Source organism: Salmo trutta, chromosome 14 (genome assembly GCF_901001165.1).
Source record: "Salmo trutta chromosome 14, fSalTru1.1, whole genome shotgun sequence".
Taxonomy (NCBI): domain Eukaryota; kingdom Metazoa; phylum Chordata; class Actinopteri; order Salmoniformes; family Salmonidae; genus Salmo; species Salmo trutta.
In genome coordinates this window covers 63,445,551-63,463,329 of record NC_042970.1, presented here as the reverse complement: position 1 = coordinate 63,463,329, position 17,779 = coordinate 63,445,551, and the positions used below count along the sequence as shown (strand labels likewise).

The 17,779-nt window shown below is 45.4% G+C and overlaps 1 protein-coding gene across 3 annotated transcripts in view; it reads left to right on the top strand.

Moving 5' to 3' along the window:
* LOC115208609 (protein kinase C alpha type) overlaps positions 1–17,779 on the top strand; it is a 214,987-nt gene that overhangs the window by 140,155 nt on the left and 57,053 nt on the right. For 2 of the 3 annotated variants that reach the window (XM_029776804.1, XM_029776805.1), the window contains exons 6-8: positions 6,699–6,855; positions 6,968–7,102; positions 9,167–9,260. In XM_029776804.1, coding sequence (XP_029632664.1) covers positions 6,699–6,855; positions 6,968–7,102; positions 9,167–9,260 — 386 coding nt within the window. Of the gene's footprint in view, positions 1–6,698; positions 6,856–6,967; positions 7,103–9,166; positions 9,261–15,034; positions 15,065–17,779 lie in introns of all 3 variants that reach the window. The other variant, XM_029776803.1, reaches the window with a different exon arrangement.

The following is a 17,779-nucleotide window of genomic DNA, read 5'->3' as shown; positions in this document are numbered from 1 at the left end:
ACAACAACCACCCGAGCCACTGCCTGTTCACCCCGCTATCATCCAGAAGGCGAGGTCAGTACAGGTGCATCAAAGTTGGGACCGAGAGACTGAAAAACTAACATTGAGTGGCTGCTGCCAACATACTGACTCAAATGGAGGGGGACTGCCATAGGAAGGGGTATGGAGGGGGACTGCCATAGAAAGAGGTATGGAGGGGGACTGCCATAGGAAGAGATATGGAGGGGGACTGCCGTGGGAAGGGGCATGGAGGGGGACTGCCATAGGAAGAGGTATGGAGGGGGACTGCCATAGGAAGAGGTATGGAGGGGGACTGCCATAGGAAGAGGTATGGAGGGGGACTGCCATAGGAAGGGGTATGGAGGGGGACTGCCATGGGAAGGGGTATGGAGGGGGACTGCCATAGGAAGGGGTATGGAGGGGGACTGCCATAGGAAGAGGTATGGAGGGGGACTGCCATAGGAAGAGGTATGGAGGGGGACTGCCATGGGAAGGGGCATGGAGGGGGACTGCCATAGGAAGAGGTATGGAGGGGGACTGCCATAGGAAGAGGTATGGAGGGGGGACTGCCATAGGAAGAGGTATGGAGGGGGACTGCCATGGGAAGGGGCATGGAGGGGGGACTGCCATAGGAAGAGGTATGGAGGGGGACTGCCATGGGAAGGGGCATGGAGGGGGGACTGCCATAGGAAGAGGTATGGAGGGGGACTGCCATGGGAAGGGGCATGGAGGGGGGACTGCCATGGGAAGGGGCATGGAAGGGGACTGCCATGGGAAGGGGCATGGAGGGGGGACTGCCATGGGAAGGGGCATGGAAGGGGACTGCCATGGGAAGGGACTTGTGGTGGGAAAGGACAAGGAGGGGAACTCATGGGAGGAGAGGGTATGGCTAGGGCTTCCTAGATTTATAGATAGTCCTCCTCCTCCTTCGGAAACTAACATGTAAGAATTGAGGGTTGGTGGAGGGTGGGAAGTTCAGCCTCAAAAGAGAGAATGCTTTGTGTAGTGAGACCCTCTATGTGGATTTAAAAACCCTCCAGAGTTGACCTGCAAGGCTGGGTCAACTCTCTGGGCAACCAAGAAACTTCCTGGGGGTGGTTTCCCAGACACAAACTAAGCCTAGTCCTGGACTGAAAAGCAAGCTCAGTGGACAATCTCTATTGAAAGGGCTTTTTAGTCACCAGACTATATGTTTATAGTAGTTTATAGTAGTTTGTTGCTGCAAAGACAAATGTGCATGTAAACTGAAACGCACGCTTTCTCACCTGCAGCACACACACTCAGTCAAATGCATGCACACACACACACACACACACACACACACACACACACACACACACACACACACAGCCCCTGACTCCTCAGCGGGGCTCCCCGCCAGAGAGAACAGAGCAGCTGTTCTGTTGTGGCTGGGCTGGTTCTCTCCTGCCAGAGACTTCCAACAGGCAGCAATGTCATTGGTATTCTGTGGCTTTCCCAGCTGCCTGGCTCACTACTGAGCACCACTTTCCCAGTCTCTCTCTCTCTCTCTCTCTCTCTTTTTGTGTCTGTGAGTGTATACACGCACAACCATCTCGGTTTCTCTCTCTCGCCCCTCTCACACACACTCACACCCTTTCCCTCCCTCCCTTTGACCCCCCCCACCCCTGTTAACTTGGTGACTGACTGACTAACATACCCGCCCCTCTTATGGTTTCAGGAAAACACCTTTGTGTCCAAAAGCTGAAGTGATCCCCTGTTATCCAGCCCAGTCGTTCTGACATTGGTGCCTCACTCCCTGAGCTCTTTACGTTTGACTTCACATTCTGCTGTCTATGTTTCCGTTCCATTGGGTTTAGGACCAATAGACAAAGATACATGCTGTATGGACAACTGCAGAATAGTCGGGAAAAGTCCTGCAAAGAAGAGAAGTTTTAGAAACATTTAGATATCATCATTTCTAACGTTGGTTGTAATATTTCTATATTTCTTCATTTTTACTTTTAGATTTGTGTGTATTGTCATCTATTGTTAGATACTACTGCAATGTTGGAGCTAGGAACACAAGCATTTTGTTACAGCCGCAATAACATCTGCTAAATATGTGTGTGCGAAATATGATTTGATTTGGTACAAACAAAGTACAATCCAATGTACTGAAAGAGAAGAAGGGTCTGAAAAGAGAAGTACAGTTCTATCCAACACAATTCTATCTGATTCACTACTTCTGTTACCTCCGTCTGTCAGTCAATGTGCTGCACCCACTCAGACAAGGTCCGCATTAATCACGTAACAAGTGCCTGTACTTCACAATCCAAGGCGCTTTTTATAAGGAGACTGTCCTCGAGACTCTGGTATCCAAGGTAACGGGAGCGTTGAGGCCTCTCCCCCTTTCATGTCCCAGTGTGTCAATGAGGACTCAGTCACTGACTGACACACACACACGCTTGTAGGAGATACTCTTGTACTTGTAGGAGATACTCTTGTACTTGTAGGAGATACTCTTGTACTTGTAGGAGATAGAATTGTCGGAGACGTGTGATGCGCAACCAATGTGTCAGTCCACAAAAATAAGGCTTTTTATGCACATACACTACCGGTCAAAAGTTTTAGAACACCTACTCATTCAAGGGTTTTAATTTATTTTTACTATTTTCTACATTGTCTAATAATAGTGAAGACATCAAATCTATGAAATAACACTTTTTTTAACCTTTATTTAACTAGGCAGGTCAGTTAAGAACAAATTCTTATTTTCAACTGCCTTGTTCAGGAACAGAACAGAACAGAACAGCTCTAACCACTAGGCTACCCTGCCGCCCCTAACATTGGTGCCTCACTACATGGAATCATGTAGTAACCAAAAAAGTGTTAAACAAATCAAAATATATGTTATGTTTGAGATTCTTCAAATAGCCACCCTTTGCCTTGATGACAGCTTTGCACACTCTTGGCATTCTCTCAACCAGCTTCATGAGGTGGTCACCTGGAATGCATTTCAATTAACAGGTGTGCCTTAATGTGTTTGAGCCAATCAGTTGTGTTGTGACAAGGTGGGGGGTATACAGAAGATAGTCCTATTTGGTAAAAGATCAAGCCCTTATTATGGCAAGAACAGCTCAAATAAGCAAATAGAAACGACAGTCCATCATTACTTTAAGACATGAAGGTCAGTCAAATGTCAAGAACTTTGAACGTTTCTTCAAGTGCAGTCGCAAAAACCATCAAGCGCTATGATGAAACTGGCTCTCATGGTCTAGTCCAAATAGTACATTTTTGTTTCCAACCGCCATGTCTTTGTGAGATGTGGGTGAACGGATGATCTCCACATGGGTATTTCCCACCGTAAATCATGGAGGAGGAGGTGTTATGGTGTGGGGTGCTTTGCTGGTGACACTGTCTGTGATTTATTTAGAATTCAAGGCACATTTAACCAGAATGGCTACCACAGCATTCTGCAGCGATGCGCCATCTAATCTGGTTTGGGCTTAGTGGGACTATCATTTGTTTTTCAACAGGACAATGACCCAACACACCTCCAGGCTGTGTAAGGGCTATTTTACCAAGATGGAGATTGATGGAGTGCTGCATCAGAAGACCTGGCCTCCACAATCCCCCGACCTCAACCAAATTGAGATGGTTTTGGATGAGTCAGACCGCAGAGTGAAGGAAAAGCACCCAACAAGTGCTCAGCATATGTGGGAACTCCTTCAAAACTGCTGGAAAAGCATTCCTGGTGAAGCTGGTTGAGAGAAGGCCAAGAGTGTGCAAAGCTGTCAAGGCAAAGGGTGTCTATTTGAAGAATCTCAAATATAAAATATAACACTTTTTTGGTTACTACATGATTCCATATGTGTTCAGTATTTTTCTACAATGTAGAAAATAGTCAAAAATAAAGAAAAACCCTTGAATGAGTAGGTGTTCTAAAACTTTTGACCTGTAGTGTATGCTACAATTCAATACTGAAGATTATACAAGAACAACTGTAATTCCGTCAAATAAGTCTACATCTAGACTGTTATGATAGAGTCAGATGCAAGCAGCGCAGACACAGACGTTCTGTTAGAGGGTCGAGGGTTCCTCCTACTGGCTGCTAATGGCAATGGCGTTTGTTTAAGAGAACAGAGGGTTTGTTCAAATTTGAGTTAACAATATTATTTTCTGGGCATGCATGACAATGGGTTATACACAAGCAGTTAAATAACTTCTTGGTGGAGTTGGTTGTACACACAAGCATGCTCACACACACACACACACACACACACACACACACACACACACACACACACACAGTCCACACACCACAGTCCAGCCCGGTAATATCATGCTGTTGTCTCCCTGCCCACGCTATCAAAACGTAAGGCCATTATTCAAAGGTCACTTGGATAGGCCACTAGCGCTTTGCCTACTCCTTTATTTGGAACCGTTTTAAATATTCGAAACCTAACCTTTGTATTGTGACAGTTAAAGTCGGGTCCTTTAAGAAATAGTGTGTAGTAACGTGTATGGTCTTTTGGTCACCTGTACATGTTAGTATTTTACCTTGGACCTATATGGAGATGTTGTGTATTGTATTTATACCAATGAAACTATAGTATAAACTTAAGCCTAATGAATATATCTGTACATTGTATGTTCATACAGTATGTGTGTGCTGGGGTGCAGTAATGAACTGGTATTTACAAAACTGGGCGGTACTCATGTATTCCCAAAGGTTTGTAGGTGTGTGTGAGTTCATTCCTAGAACATGCATTATACACTTTGGAAACAGATATCAAGACGCATCACTATCTTCGTATTCTACCTTCTGTCAGTGTTGCGTGACAAAGAATGATGCTATAATGACACAGCACATGCTTCAGAGGGGTTCCTTACCTAGCCAAGTGTAGGCTAGAATGACTAGGGCTTTCTCAAATGGCACCCTATTCTCTATATAGTGCACTTCTTTTGACTAGGGCCAATAGGGCTCTGGTCAAAAGTAGTTCACTGTATAGGGAATAGGGTGCAATTTGAGACTGCTGTTTTGAGAAGCAGCCTAGCTTTCTTCAACACATTATTCCCCCATTCCAGCCTAGTTCCATTAGCAGGTTAGGTCCGAGTTAGCCTGGTTGCTAATATGTTTGTCTGCTTGTTGTTATCCGTCGCCTCTGATATGCATTGTCCTGCCAGGGATGACATTTGGTGGCAGCATTGTGATGTAATAATGTCTGGTATGATATATTGTTTTATTTATGGTGTAGGCTGCTGTTGTGATGTAACTGTTTTAACCCTGTTTGGACCCCAGGAAGAATAGCTTCTGCTTTGAGTCCCAAATGGCACCCCTATTCCCTATATGGCTCTGGTCTAAAGTAGTGCACTATGTAAAGCATAGGGAGACGTTTGGGACGGAGCCCCTGTCTCTCCCAATGAAGTGTTCTAACCCTCCAGCCCTCTCTCACCTCTGATAGCATACTCCATCACCCGCTATCCAAACGACATTAACCCCCCCCCCCAAATCCCCCAGCACAGGTGCAAGCTGGAAGAACAGACAGAAGCAAGTTAAAAGCTTACATGCACATGGCTTATCGAATTGTCTCGTAACTTAATTCTCTCTCATATGACAATCCCAGAGGCAAAAATGTAGCCCCTTTGTTATGTATATAGAACTATCAATGGCTGATACCATATAGATTAATTGTCAATACGTTTTGTGTTGTGAGGGAAATATAATTACTTATAGTTTAACATGTATTTAGGTAATAGAACTACTATAGCTTAATATAATTACTATAGCTTACATTTTCTTTAATATTTATTAATTGGGACTCCCAGCATCCCCTGTTTGCTGAAATTCTGTCGCTTCCCTCAAAGCGAAGATACAGGCACTCTAAGTGTAGAACTAACAGGTCAAAACTCTCCTTCATGCCAGCTGCTATCAGCTTTCTCATAAAGCTGTAGTACTCTACTATTAGGTATGGACTGACACTATTCATGCCTGGTTTAGAGGTCTACTTTCTGTGTACATATTCCTGTATATATAGTTTTTGTGTGTATTTATTGTCATGTGTTCATTGTGTTTTTATTATGTGCTGCAAAATGATTTGCCCCTCTGGGATAATAAAGACTCTAGTCTATTACTCTACAATACCCTATCAACACAGAGTGCCAAAATGGCATCCATTATGCAGTTTTACTCTCGTAGCTTATCTGCTCTCGTTCCGGGTCAAAGGTCAATCTAGCATTATAATCAACAGCCCTTGTGTCAGGGCCAGCATTTGATTGACCGGACCACATGAGAAGCTGTCTCCTGGGCTTAAGGGCTTGCCTGGCTAGGCAGGCGTTCAGTGGGTCGGTCTCCAGGGCGATACCCTGCATAATGTAAGTGGTTGGCCGTGCTCCATGGCTCAGGGAGCCAGAGTGCTAATAGGGTGCTAATATTCGTGTCTGGGCGCTGTTTACTGAACATGGCTAAACACAGGACCACAGGGAGGGAGACAGTAGGCTGGTACTACTGAAATAGTAACAACAATACCCATACTGTATTTTTTATAAAAATGTCCCCTGATTGTTGAATTTCCATGCCCATCATTAAATCCATCATGGTGTTACAAGGCAACTTTATAAAGAACACACTAACTTTTCTCAAAGTAATCCACTGAAAAAGCAGTGATGTCACCTATACCACTGTACAATGTATTAGTTAAAAATCAACCTTTCCCCCTGTGTTGTTTCTCCATCAGTGGGCGAAGGTCGAAATCTGATCCCCATGGACCCCAACGGCTCATCTGACCCTTACGTCAAGCTCAAGCTCATCCCAGACCCCAAGAATGAGACCAAGAAGAAGACCAAGACCATCCGCGCCAACCTCAACCCCACCTGGAATGAGTCTTTCACATTGTGAGTTGAGGTGTACCCCTGGGCACAGTGTTAGGCCCCTTTCACGTTTGTGTATTATGGGTAATATAGTCATTATCATTAACCCTGTACATATGTCTGTGTGTTATTCCAGCAAGCTGAAGCCTACAGACAAGGACCGCAGGCTGTCTGTGGAGGTGTGGGACTGGGACCGGACCACCAGGAACGACTTCATGGGCTCCCTGTCCTTCGGCGTGTCAGAGCTGATCAAATCGCCTGTGTGTGGCTGGTAAGTACAACATTAGATACATTCCAATGCAGTGTTCCTCTATCTGGTAGGGAATATACAGTGCCCGCCATAATTATTGGGACAGTGAAGCATTATTTTTTATTCTGGCTCTTTACTTCAAAACTTTGGATTTGAAATCAAACAATGACTATGAGGTTAAAGTGCAGGCTGTCAACTTTAATTTGAGGGTATTTTCATCCATACCGGATGAACCGTTTAGAAATTACAGCGCTTTTTGGACCTCCATTTTAGGGGAGCAGAAGTATTGGGACAAATTCACATGTGTATTAAAGTAGTTCAAAAGTGTTGTATTTGGTCCCATATTCATAGCACGCAATGACTACATCAAGCTTGTTACTTGACAATTGTTTTTGATGCATTTGCTGTTTGTTTAGGTTGGTGTTTCAGATTATGTTGTGCCCAATAGAAATGAATGGTAAAAAAATGTATTGTGTACTTTTGCGGTCACTTTTATTATAAATAAGAATAGAATATGTTTCTTAACACTTCTACATTAATGTGGATGCTACCATGAATACAGGTATTCCTGAATGTATCAAGAATAATGATGACTGAGAAAGTGATAGATGCACAAATATCATACCCCAAAAAGATGCTAACCTCCCCTGTTATTGTGATTATGAGAGGTTAGCATGTCTTGGGGGTATGATATAGAATGCTAACCTCCCCAGTTATTGTAATTATGAGAGGTTAGCATGTCTTGGGGGTATGATATAGAATGCTAACCTCCCCTGTTATTGTGATTATGAGAGGTTAGCATGTCTTGGGGGTATGATCTAAAATGCTAACCTCCCCAGTTATTGTAATTATGAGAGGTTAGCATGTCTTGGGGGTATGATATAAAATGCTAACCTCCCCTGTTATTGTAACGGTGAGAGGTTAGCATGTCTTGGGGGTATGATATTTGTGTAACTTTCTCACTCATCAATATTGACGATTCATTCAGAATTTGTCCCAATACTTTTGCTCCCCTAAAATGGGGGCACTATGTACAAAAAGTGCTGTAATTTCTAAACGGTTCACTCGATATTGGTGACAATACCCTCAACTGAAAGCTGACAGTCTGCACTTTAACTTCATAATCATTGTTTTAATTTCAAATCAAAACTTTTGGAGTATAGAGCCAAAAGACGAAACACTGCTTCACTGTCCCAATAATTACAGAGGGCATTGCATTTGTGTCAAAAAAATTTGTGTTGTGTTTTATGTAGTCTACAGGAAGAGTAGCAGTCGTTAAGTTAATAGTGAAGAAGGGATCTTAATGAACATATACTTCATTTAATTTGTCCTGGTTTCCCGTTGGAAGCAGTAACAGCTGTAGTCTGATATGTTTTATTGGGATTTCTATTTGGAAAGAGCAGTGATAAATCAAGATAATAAGTGCCTTCTTCTCAACTTACCTGCATTTCATGCCATTGTTTGTCATCATCGCAGAGCCTCTTGGCGCTGTAATCCCTTATATATCAGTCTGGTACAAAGCGATCATTAATCACAACAGCGACAGTGAGCTTTATCTCCACATCTCAGTGACCTTTGAGGTGCCATCTAATGGCCGCGGGTCATAAATAGTGATGTGTTTCATGAGCACCGCCAACACAAGGATAGTTCTGGCCCAGCGGACTGGAGCCGAAGGGTCTAATGCTTTGTAACGAAATATGCATCTGCGCCAAGTCGGTATGAATCAGGAGGTAGAGCGAGATAGAGGAATGAAGTGATGCAGGGAGGGAGGAATGCGGAGACGTAAACTAGTGACCGCTCTATACCTAGCTTTTTGTCTCCGGGTAGAACATCTCTCCTTTTTTCCCCTTCAGTTTATTAGGATGTTGAGATGTTTTATGCTGGCTCTTAGAAACATTCTGTTACTTTTAACACTTATCTACTGGACTATAAATAGCAAGCTGGTTCTCTGTGCTTGGATTCACATCTATAATGTTGTTTTTGTAAACAATCAGAATTGAAATACAAATGATTTCTCTCTCTCTTGCTCTCGCTCTCTCTCTCTTGCTCTCGCTCTCTCTCTCTTGCTCTCGCTCTCTCTCTCAGGTACAAGATGTTGAACCAGGAGGAGGGAGAGTACTACAACGTGCCCATATCAGAGGAGGATGACGGAAACGAGGAGCTCAGACAGAAGTTTGAGGTGAGGCCTCAGAGACAGGACTGGGGAACATATTAACCCAATGTATTTTAGTTATTGTAGCCCGTCCTGCTTTCGTCGAACATTCTGGGATTTTATTACACATTTGCCTGTTAGTTTGTATGAATGACTTCCGTTTTATCCTAGTGTTTCATACAGTAACAAGTGTGTTTTTTTATGTTTATTATATCTACATGTGACCATGACTAAGTGAACTAATCATATTAAGTCCTTGAGCTTCTTCCAAAGCCACTCCACAACCACATTAAACTGGCATAATTGAATTTGGCCCTTCTCCATGACAAATATATTTTCATTTCAAAATGGCCACCATCCCCCTCCAGACCGTAAGCGTTGTGTGTTCCGGAGCATCTGGACATAAAAGGGTCATGGATTCTCTATGGAAACAGGGCTGTTAATTAAAACTCTGTTGCGCTTCTCGTCTGCCTTAGGCGCCCAATGAGAGGCTGCCTCGTTGTTAATTACTCTGGGTGGCTCACAGGTGGGGTGGTCTCTTCCTCCAAGACACTAGTTTATCCAGCTTTGTAGATACAGGCTTATAGAATATGGTAGGATTTGACCTTTGACCGCTGTTTTTAGAATCAGTGGTAACTCAGACTGGTGTCACTGTAAAGCTGTCAGTTCATCAGCACGAACATGGATTTGGGCTGGAAGGATTAGTCCGTCACTCCTGAGAATATCAGTTTTAGTTTTATATTTTAATTCTATTCCAAAAGCTCCATAATTGATTGCGTGATATGGATAGAAAGATATCTATCACTTGTGTTATGGGCAGTAGATCAGGGGTGTCACTCATTTTGCCCCTGGGGCCGCATTCAGTCTTTAACGAGGTCCCGAAAGCCACAGTGATTTAAAAATATATATATTTCCTTGCCGTAAAAATTTGCATAAAATAGTTCTCTATCGTTTTTGGAATTTTCAATGCTCCCTGACTGACTAGTGATTATTATCAAGCTGGACAGTCAAGAAACTGTTTGAATGAAGGTTCATTGACTATGCGCAGTGATTATAACCGAGCTGGACAGTCAAGAAACTGTTTGAATGAAGGTTCATTGACTATGCACAGTGATTATAACCTAGCTGGACAGTCAATAAACTGTTTGAATGTATGTTCATTATTATTTCTAAACAGTTAAAATTTGGGTTTAGTCATTTTAAAGTATATTGAGTATGTTTTTTAAAAAAAAGGTTTTTGCTCAAACCACCTCTGCATTAGATTTTCATTCTAGAACTGTTAGAGGGGTTAGAGTGGAGGGATGGAGGGTTTAGAGTGGAGGGATGGAGGGGGTAGAGTGGAGGGATGGAGGGGTTAGAGTGGAGGGATGGAGGGGGTAGAGTGGAGGGATGGAGGGTTTAGAGTGGAGGGATGGAGGGGTTAGAGTGGAGGGATGGAGGGTTTAGAGTGGAGGGATGGAGGGTTTAGAGTGGAGGGATGGAGGGTTTAGAGTGGAGGGATGGAGGGTTTAGAGTGGAGGGATGGAGGGTTTAGAGTGGAGGGATGGAGGGTTTAGAGTGGAGGGATGGAGGGGTTAGAGTGGAGGGATGGAGGGTTTAGAGTGGAGGGATGGAGGGTTTAGAGTGGAGGGATGGAGGGTTTAGAGTGGAGGGATGGAGGGTTTAGAGTGGAGGGATGGAGGGTTTAGAGTGGAGGGATGGAGGGGGTAGAGTGGAGGGATGGAGGGTTTAGAGTGGAGGGATGGAGGGTTTAGAGTGGAGGGATGGAGGGGTTAGAGTGGAGGGATGGAGGGTTTAGAGTGGAGGGATGGAGGGTTTAGAGTGGAGGGATTGAGGGTTTAGAGTGGAGGGATGGAGGGTTTAGAGTGGAGGGATGGAGGGTTTAGAGTGGAGGGATGGAGGGTTTAGAGTGGAGGGATGGAGGGGTTAGAGTGGAGGGATGGAGGGTTTAGAGTGGAGGGATGGAGGGGGTAGAGTGGAGGGGTGGAGGGTTTAGAGTGGAGGGATGGAGGGTTTAGAGTGGAGGGATGGAGGGGTTAGAGTGGAGGGGTGGAGGGGGTAGAGTGGAGGGGGTAGAGTGGAGGGATGGAGGGGGTAGAGTGGAGGGATGGAGGGGGTAGAGTGGAGGGGTTAGAGTGGAGGGATGGAGGGGTTAGTGTGGAGGGATGGGGTGGTTAGAGTAGAGGGATGGAGGGGGTAGAGTGGAGGGATGGAGGGGTTAGAGTGGAGGGATGGAGGGGTTAGAGTGGAGCGGTTAGAGTGGAGGGATGGAGGGGTTAGTGTGGAGCGGTTAGAGTGGAGGGATGGAGGGGTTAGAGTGGAGGGATGGAGGGGTTAGAGTGGAGGGATGGAGGGGTTAGAGTGGCGGGATGGAGGGGGTAGAGTGGAGGGGTTAGAGTGGAGGGATGGAGGGGTTAGTGTGGAGCGGTTAGAGTGGAGGGGATGGAGGGGTTAGAGTGGAGGGATGGAGGGGTTAGAGTGGAGGGATGGAGGGGTTAGAGTGGAGGGATGGAGGGGTTAGTGTAGAGGGGTTAGAGTGGAGGGATGGAGGGGTTAGTGTAGAGGGGTTAGAGTGGAGGGATGGAGGGGTTAGAGTGGAGGGATGGAGGGGTTAGAGTGGAGGGATGGAGGGGTTAGAGTGGAGGGATGGAGGGGTTAGAGTGGCGGGATGGAGGGGGTAGAGTGGAGTGGTTAGAGTGGAGGGATGGAGGGGTTAGTGTGGAGCGGTTAGAGTGGAGGGATGGAGGGGTTAGAGTGGAGGGATGGAGGGGTTAGAGTGGAGGGATGGAGGGGTTAGAGTGGCGGGATGGAGGGGGTAGAGTGGAGGGGTTAGAGTGGAGGGATGGAGGGGTTAGTGTGGAGCGGTTAGAGTGGAGGGATGGAGGGGTTAGAGTGGAGGGATGGAGGGGTTAGAGTGGAGGGATGGAGGGGTTAGAGTGGAGGGATGGAGGGGTTAGTGTAGAGGGGTTAGAGTGGAGGGATGGAGGGGTTAGTGTAGAGGGGTTAGAGTGGAGGGATGGAGGGGTTAGAGTGGAGGGATGGAGGGGTTAGAGTGGAGGGATGGAGGGGTTAGAGTGGAGGGATGGAGGGGTTAGAGTGGCGGGATGGAGGGGGTAGAGTGGAGTGGTTAGAGTGGAGGGATGGAGGGGTTAGTGTGGAGCGGTTAGAGTGGAGGGATGGAGGGGTTAGAGTGGAGGGATGGAGGGGTTAGAGTGGAGGGATGGAGGGGGTAGAGTGGAAGGATGGAGGGGGTAGAGTGGAGTGGTTAGAGTGGAGGAATGGAGGGGTTAGTGTGGAGCGGTTAGAGTGGAGGGATGGAGGGGTTAGAGTGGAGGGATGGAGGGGTTAGAGTGGAGGGATGGAGGGGGTAGAGTGGAGGGATGGAGGGGGTAGAGTGGAGGGATGGAGGGGTTAGAGTGGAGGGATGGAGGGGGTAGAGTGGAGGGATGGAGGGGTTAGAGTGGAGGGATGGGGTTAGAGTGGAGGGATGGAGGGGGTAGAGTGGAGGGATGGAGGGGGTAGAGTGGAGGGATGGAGGGGATAGAGTGGAGGGGTTAGAGTGGAGGGATGGAGGGGGTTAGAGTGGAGGGAGTCATAGCAACGGCACCCTGCTGGTTTGCAGTCGTCATAGCAACTATCAGCTACCCTCCTCCCTCACACTAACACACACACGCATACATAGATAGGTAGATGCACTCACACACATCCAAACACACACCAATGCCCCCCATTGACCCGTGTGTTGACTCAGTGTGGTTCGGAGGCAGGGTGCCCCTACAATGTGTCAGAACACACACAAAACTAACCCCCTTTAGGCAGACCCCACCCCCTTTCCCCTAATACACAACCACTCCCCCAGGCAGACCCCACCCCCTTTCCCCTAATACACAACCACTCCCCCAGGCAGACCCCACCCCCTTTCCCCTAATACACAACCACTCCCCCAGGCAGACCCCACCCCCTTTCCCCTAATACACAAACACTCCCCCAGGCAGACCCCACCCCCTTTCCCCTAATACACAAACACTCCCCCAGGCAGACCCCACCCCCTTTCCCCTAATACACAAACACTCCCCCAGGCAGACCCCACCCCCTTTCCCCTAATACACAAACACTCCCCCAGGCAGACCCCACCCCCTTTCCCCTAATACACAAACACTCCCCCAGGCAGACAACACATCTCACTCTACTCCTGTACTCAGTGATAAGGGACCTGTCAGGTTCTCTCTCTCGCTATCTCTGTCTCTCTCGCTATCTCTCTCACACAAACACACACTCTCTCTCTCTCCATCTCTCTCGCTATCTCTCTCTGACTCCCACCTGTTATACACGTCCCACGTCATCCACAGCACAACAGACAGAGCAGGATGTCATCTCCTATTGATAACACAGACAACTGTCCTCTACCCTCACAATACAGACAGCTAGTCATTATTCTAGTTGGAGATTGTTTGAAACCCTGTGGAGAGTTGTTGCACATACAGTATAATAGGACTTTATAGACCGTTTTTGAGATGGGAGTCATTCATTCATTCAACAATAACTGTCCAGACTTTCACAATACAATACCCACTGGGCACAGACATCAGTTCAATGTCTATTTTTTTATTTACATTTGGTTGAGTTGTCAGCTACCGTGAATTAAACGTGAAATCAACTAAAATTGTCACCCTGTTATTGGATTTTCGTTAAATTGGGTGGAAAAAAATATACGAAATTCCCTTATGTTGATTACTTTTTGTACATATGACACACACACACACACACACACACACACACACACACACACACACACACACACAAGCTTCTAACTTGTGTCAAAAACAAGCAATGTCTGTTGTGAACACGTTGAGCAAGGGAGAAGGGAAGACTTGTGCTCGTCCAGGGAAACAAATGTCTCAATACCTGTTTGTGTGTCCTTAATTTACACAGCCATTTTGATGTCTTATAGAGAGCCAATACAGTGTTAAGGTCCCAAATGGCACCCTATTCCCTACATAGTGCACTACTTTTAACCAGAGCCCATTGAACAGAGCCCTATTGGCCCTGGTCAAAAGTAGTGCACTAGATAGGGAATAGGATGCCATTTTCTGGATGCTAACTGAATTGCAGCACATCTCTTATTCAAGTACTCTTTGGTTTGTGTTTTTTTCCCCTAATTTATTTCAAACGAACAACCCTTTGGTATTCCGATGTGCTGTGTGTGCTTGGATTGCCATGGGTTACCAGGCTAGACATATGAAGCAATGTGAGCTAGAGAGTGTGAGGGCTCAAAAAGTTCCTGTCTATAGCACTTAATTGTAATCCTGTCTAGTTGCTCTATTTCTGTGGCCCACTGACAAGATATCTTAAGGTTGGTATGTCTGGCATTAGGCAATATTTCTTCCATGTCTTTCACAAATTTAGGTGAATTGTAAAAGATCATTCTTGCTTTGGCTAGTATGTATGAAAGGTCAGGAGTTAATGGGCTGAGGTCACTTCCTGTTGTTATTTACAGTAAGTACTGTGTCTGTCTGACTGAGACAAGTTTGGTCCAAGAAAATAGCTCTCCCTCTTTCTCTTTCTGTCTGTCTCTTCCTCCCTCTTCCTGTTTCTCCCCATCTCTCTTCCCCTGTCTCCCTCCCCCCTCTCACTCTCTGCCTGCTCTTCTCTCTCTCTTCCTTTTTCTCCCTCTCCCTCACCGTAACTCTCTCCTCTCATCTGTGCTCTGTGAGACCTCTAGATGCCCACCCTTTGTCTTGTCAAATCTAATGCCTGAGTTTCTCTCCTCCCTTTTCCCCGTCTCTCTCCCTCTCTTCCAGGATTGCCAAATTAACTATCACTTCCTAAAGGTATCTCTCCTCTCCTCTGCTCCTCTCCTCGCTCTCCTCCTCCCTTCCGCTGTCTCCTTTCCTCACCTCTGTTCCTCTTTTTGTCTTCCTCTTTTTATCTACCTCCTTTGTGTCCAATCACAAGCTTTCTCACTCTCTTCCGCTCTGATCATTTGTACGTGGTTTAAGGCTACTGCAAATAGATCCAGTTTACTAACAATTTGTTCTCAGTTTGGGGTTGGAATTAGCGCACGAACAAGAGCCATCAGATAGCAGGAATTGCTCTCATAAATCATTGACTGGAGCTGTAAATAGCCTTGTATTTAGTTGAGAAAACCAAGTGTAAAGCTGTCAAGCTGGAAGGGAAATGTGACTGAAAATGGTCCTGCAATAAAAGTGAATATTGCTTTTCTTTATATAAATATTATTCACTACAAAGATAGTGTTTATGGAACTATATACGTACAAGTAGGCTACTTCCACAATAAAATAGGATAGTATACAAAATGCAAGATGCTGAAAATACAAGTGTCCTACAGGGCTACTTCCTCATTTTATCATCCAATAGGAAAACAGGCAATAACCTCTGTAGACCCCAAGGACAGAAGTGTATGACAATAGATACGTTTCAGTGCCTGTTCATTACAGGGACATTGCAGCCAACCCACCTCCCACATGCACGACACACTCTGTTATTCTTCTTCTCTCTCCCTCCCCCTCTTATCTTTTTTTCTCTGGTCTACCAGTCCACCTCTTCTTTATTATTCATTTTTTGGTGATTTAGCAGACACTCTTATCCAGAGATACTTACAGTAGTGAGTTTATACATTTTCTGTACTGGTCCCCCGTGGGAATCGAACCCACAACCCTGGCGTTGCAAACGCCATGCTCTATCAACTGAGCCACACGGGACCTCTCCCCCTCCTCCTATTCCTTCCTCAACTGTGTAGGGGGTATCCATGGATACTGTAGTCAAAAAAGGGGGGGGGGGGATATGGAGGGGGGGGGACTCCTCATTGGGTTATAACTGGTTGGAAGGAGATTGTTAGTAAATGTTTCCCGTCCATGTCTGTCTGGCTACATTGTAACGTCTGTCGTTCAGTCTGTCTGTGTATGGTGTCTGGTTGTCGCTCTGTCTGTCTGTGTCTGTCATCAAACGTTTTCTCATTTTTAATTTGTCTTTCATCACTATCTGGTCATATTTTCATCTTCCTCGTTTGTGGCCTATAGGTTATTTTTGGATGCTTGGTCTGTACAGGGGTGGAAGTTAAGCCGTGTTCCTATAGCAATGAGAGGGAAAAACAAAGATGGACAGCACAGTTAGTTAGGCCCGTCTCCATTTGTTCAGTGTTGATTTTATAGGGCCATAACGTGGCTTTTACTATATCTTTATAAACACAAGCATTTCGTTGAACCCGCTAATACATCTGCTAAACTGTGTACGCAACCAATAAACTTGGATTTGATGAGTTGAATTCTATCACGTTGTTCATCGCTTATCCACAAGAGGGCAGTATCAAGCCAGGTTTTAAAATGCATTGCATGTGGGTGCAGTGAATCGAATACAGCACAATTTACAGTGTATTCAGACCCCTTCCCTTTTTCCACATTTTATTACGTTACAGCCTTATTTTCCTCATCAATCTGCATACAGTACCCCATAATGACAAAGCGAAAACAGTTTTTTTTTTACATTTTAGCAAAATTATTACAAATAAAACACAGAAATACTTTATTTACATAAGTATTCAGACCCTCTGCTATGAGACTCGAAATTGAGCTCTGGTGCATCCTGTTTCCTTTGATAATCCTTGAGATGTTTCTGCAAGTTGTTTGGAGTCCCCCTGTGGTAAGTTTAATTGATTGGACATGATTTGGAAAGGCACACACCTGTCTATATAAGGTCCCACAGTTGACACTGCATGTCAGAGCAAAAACAAAGCCACGAGGTCGAAGGAATTGTTCGTAGAGCTCCGAGACAAGATTGTGTCAAGGCACAGATCTGGGGAAAGGTACCAAAATATTTCTGCAGCATTGAAGGTCCCTGAGAACACTGCCCTCCATTATTCTTAAATGGAAGAAGTTTGGAACCACCAAGATTCTTCCTAGAGCTGTCCGCCCTGCCAAACTGAGCAATTGGGGGAGAAGGGCCTTGGTCAGGGAGGTGAGCAAGAACCCGAGATCCTCTGTGGAGATGGTTGGCCTTCTGGAAGGTTATCCCATCTCTGCAGCACTCCACCAATCAGGCTTTAATGGTAGAGTGGCCAGGCGGAAGCCACTCCTCAGTAAAAGGCACATGACAGCCCACAAGGAGTTTGCCAAATGGCACCTAAATTATGGTCTGATGAAACCAAGATTGAACTCTTTGGCAAAGTACTGGGTAAAGGGTCTGAAACATTTGCAAAAATGTCTAAAAACCTGTTTTTGCTTTATCATTATGGGGTATTTTAGAATAAGGCTGTACCGTAACAAAATGTGGAAAAGGTCAAGGGGTCTGAATACTTTTTGAATGCACTCTGTATCATTACATAGAGTTATCATGAAAAGCATCATTTATGACTTACTGGTTTATGGTTTTAGACCCTCAATTTCATAGTGTCAGTTTGTGGTCTTTTGCTTAGGAATTTGACTTGTCATACCTGACCCCTTGTAAAGGAAATGGCACTTTAGACAAACTCTATCAGCTCAAAATTATTCTGAATGCATTTGTTTTGTCTTTTGTTAGTGAGAAAGAAA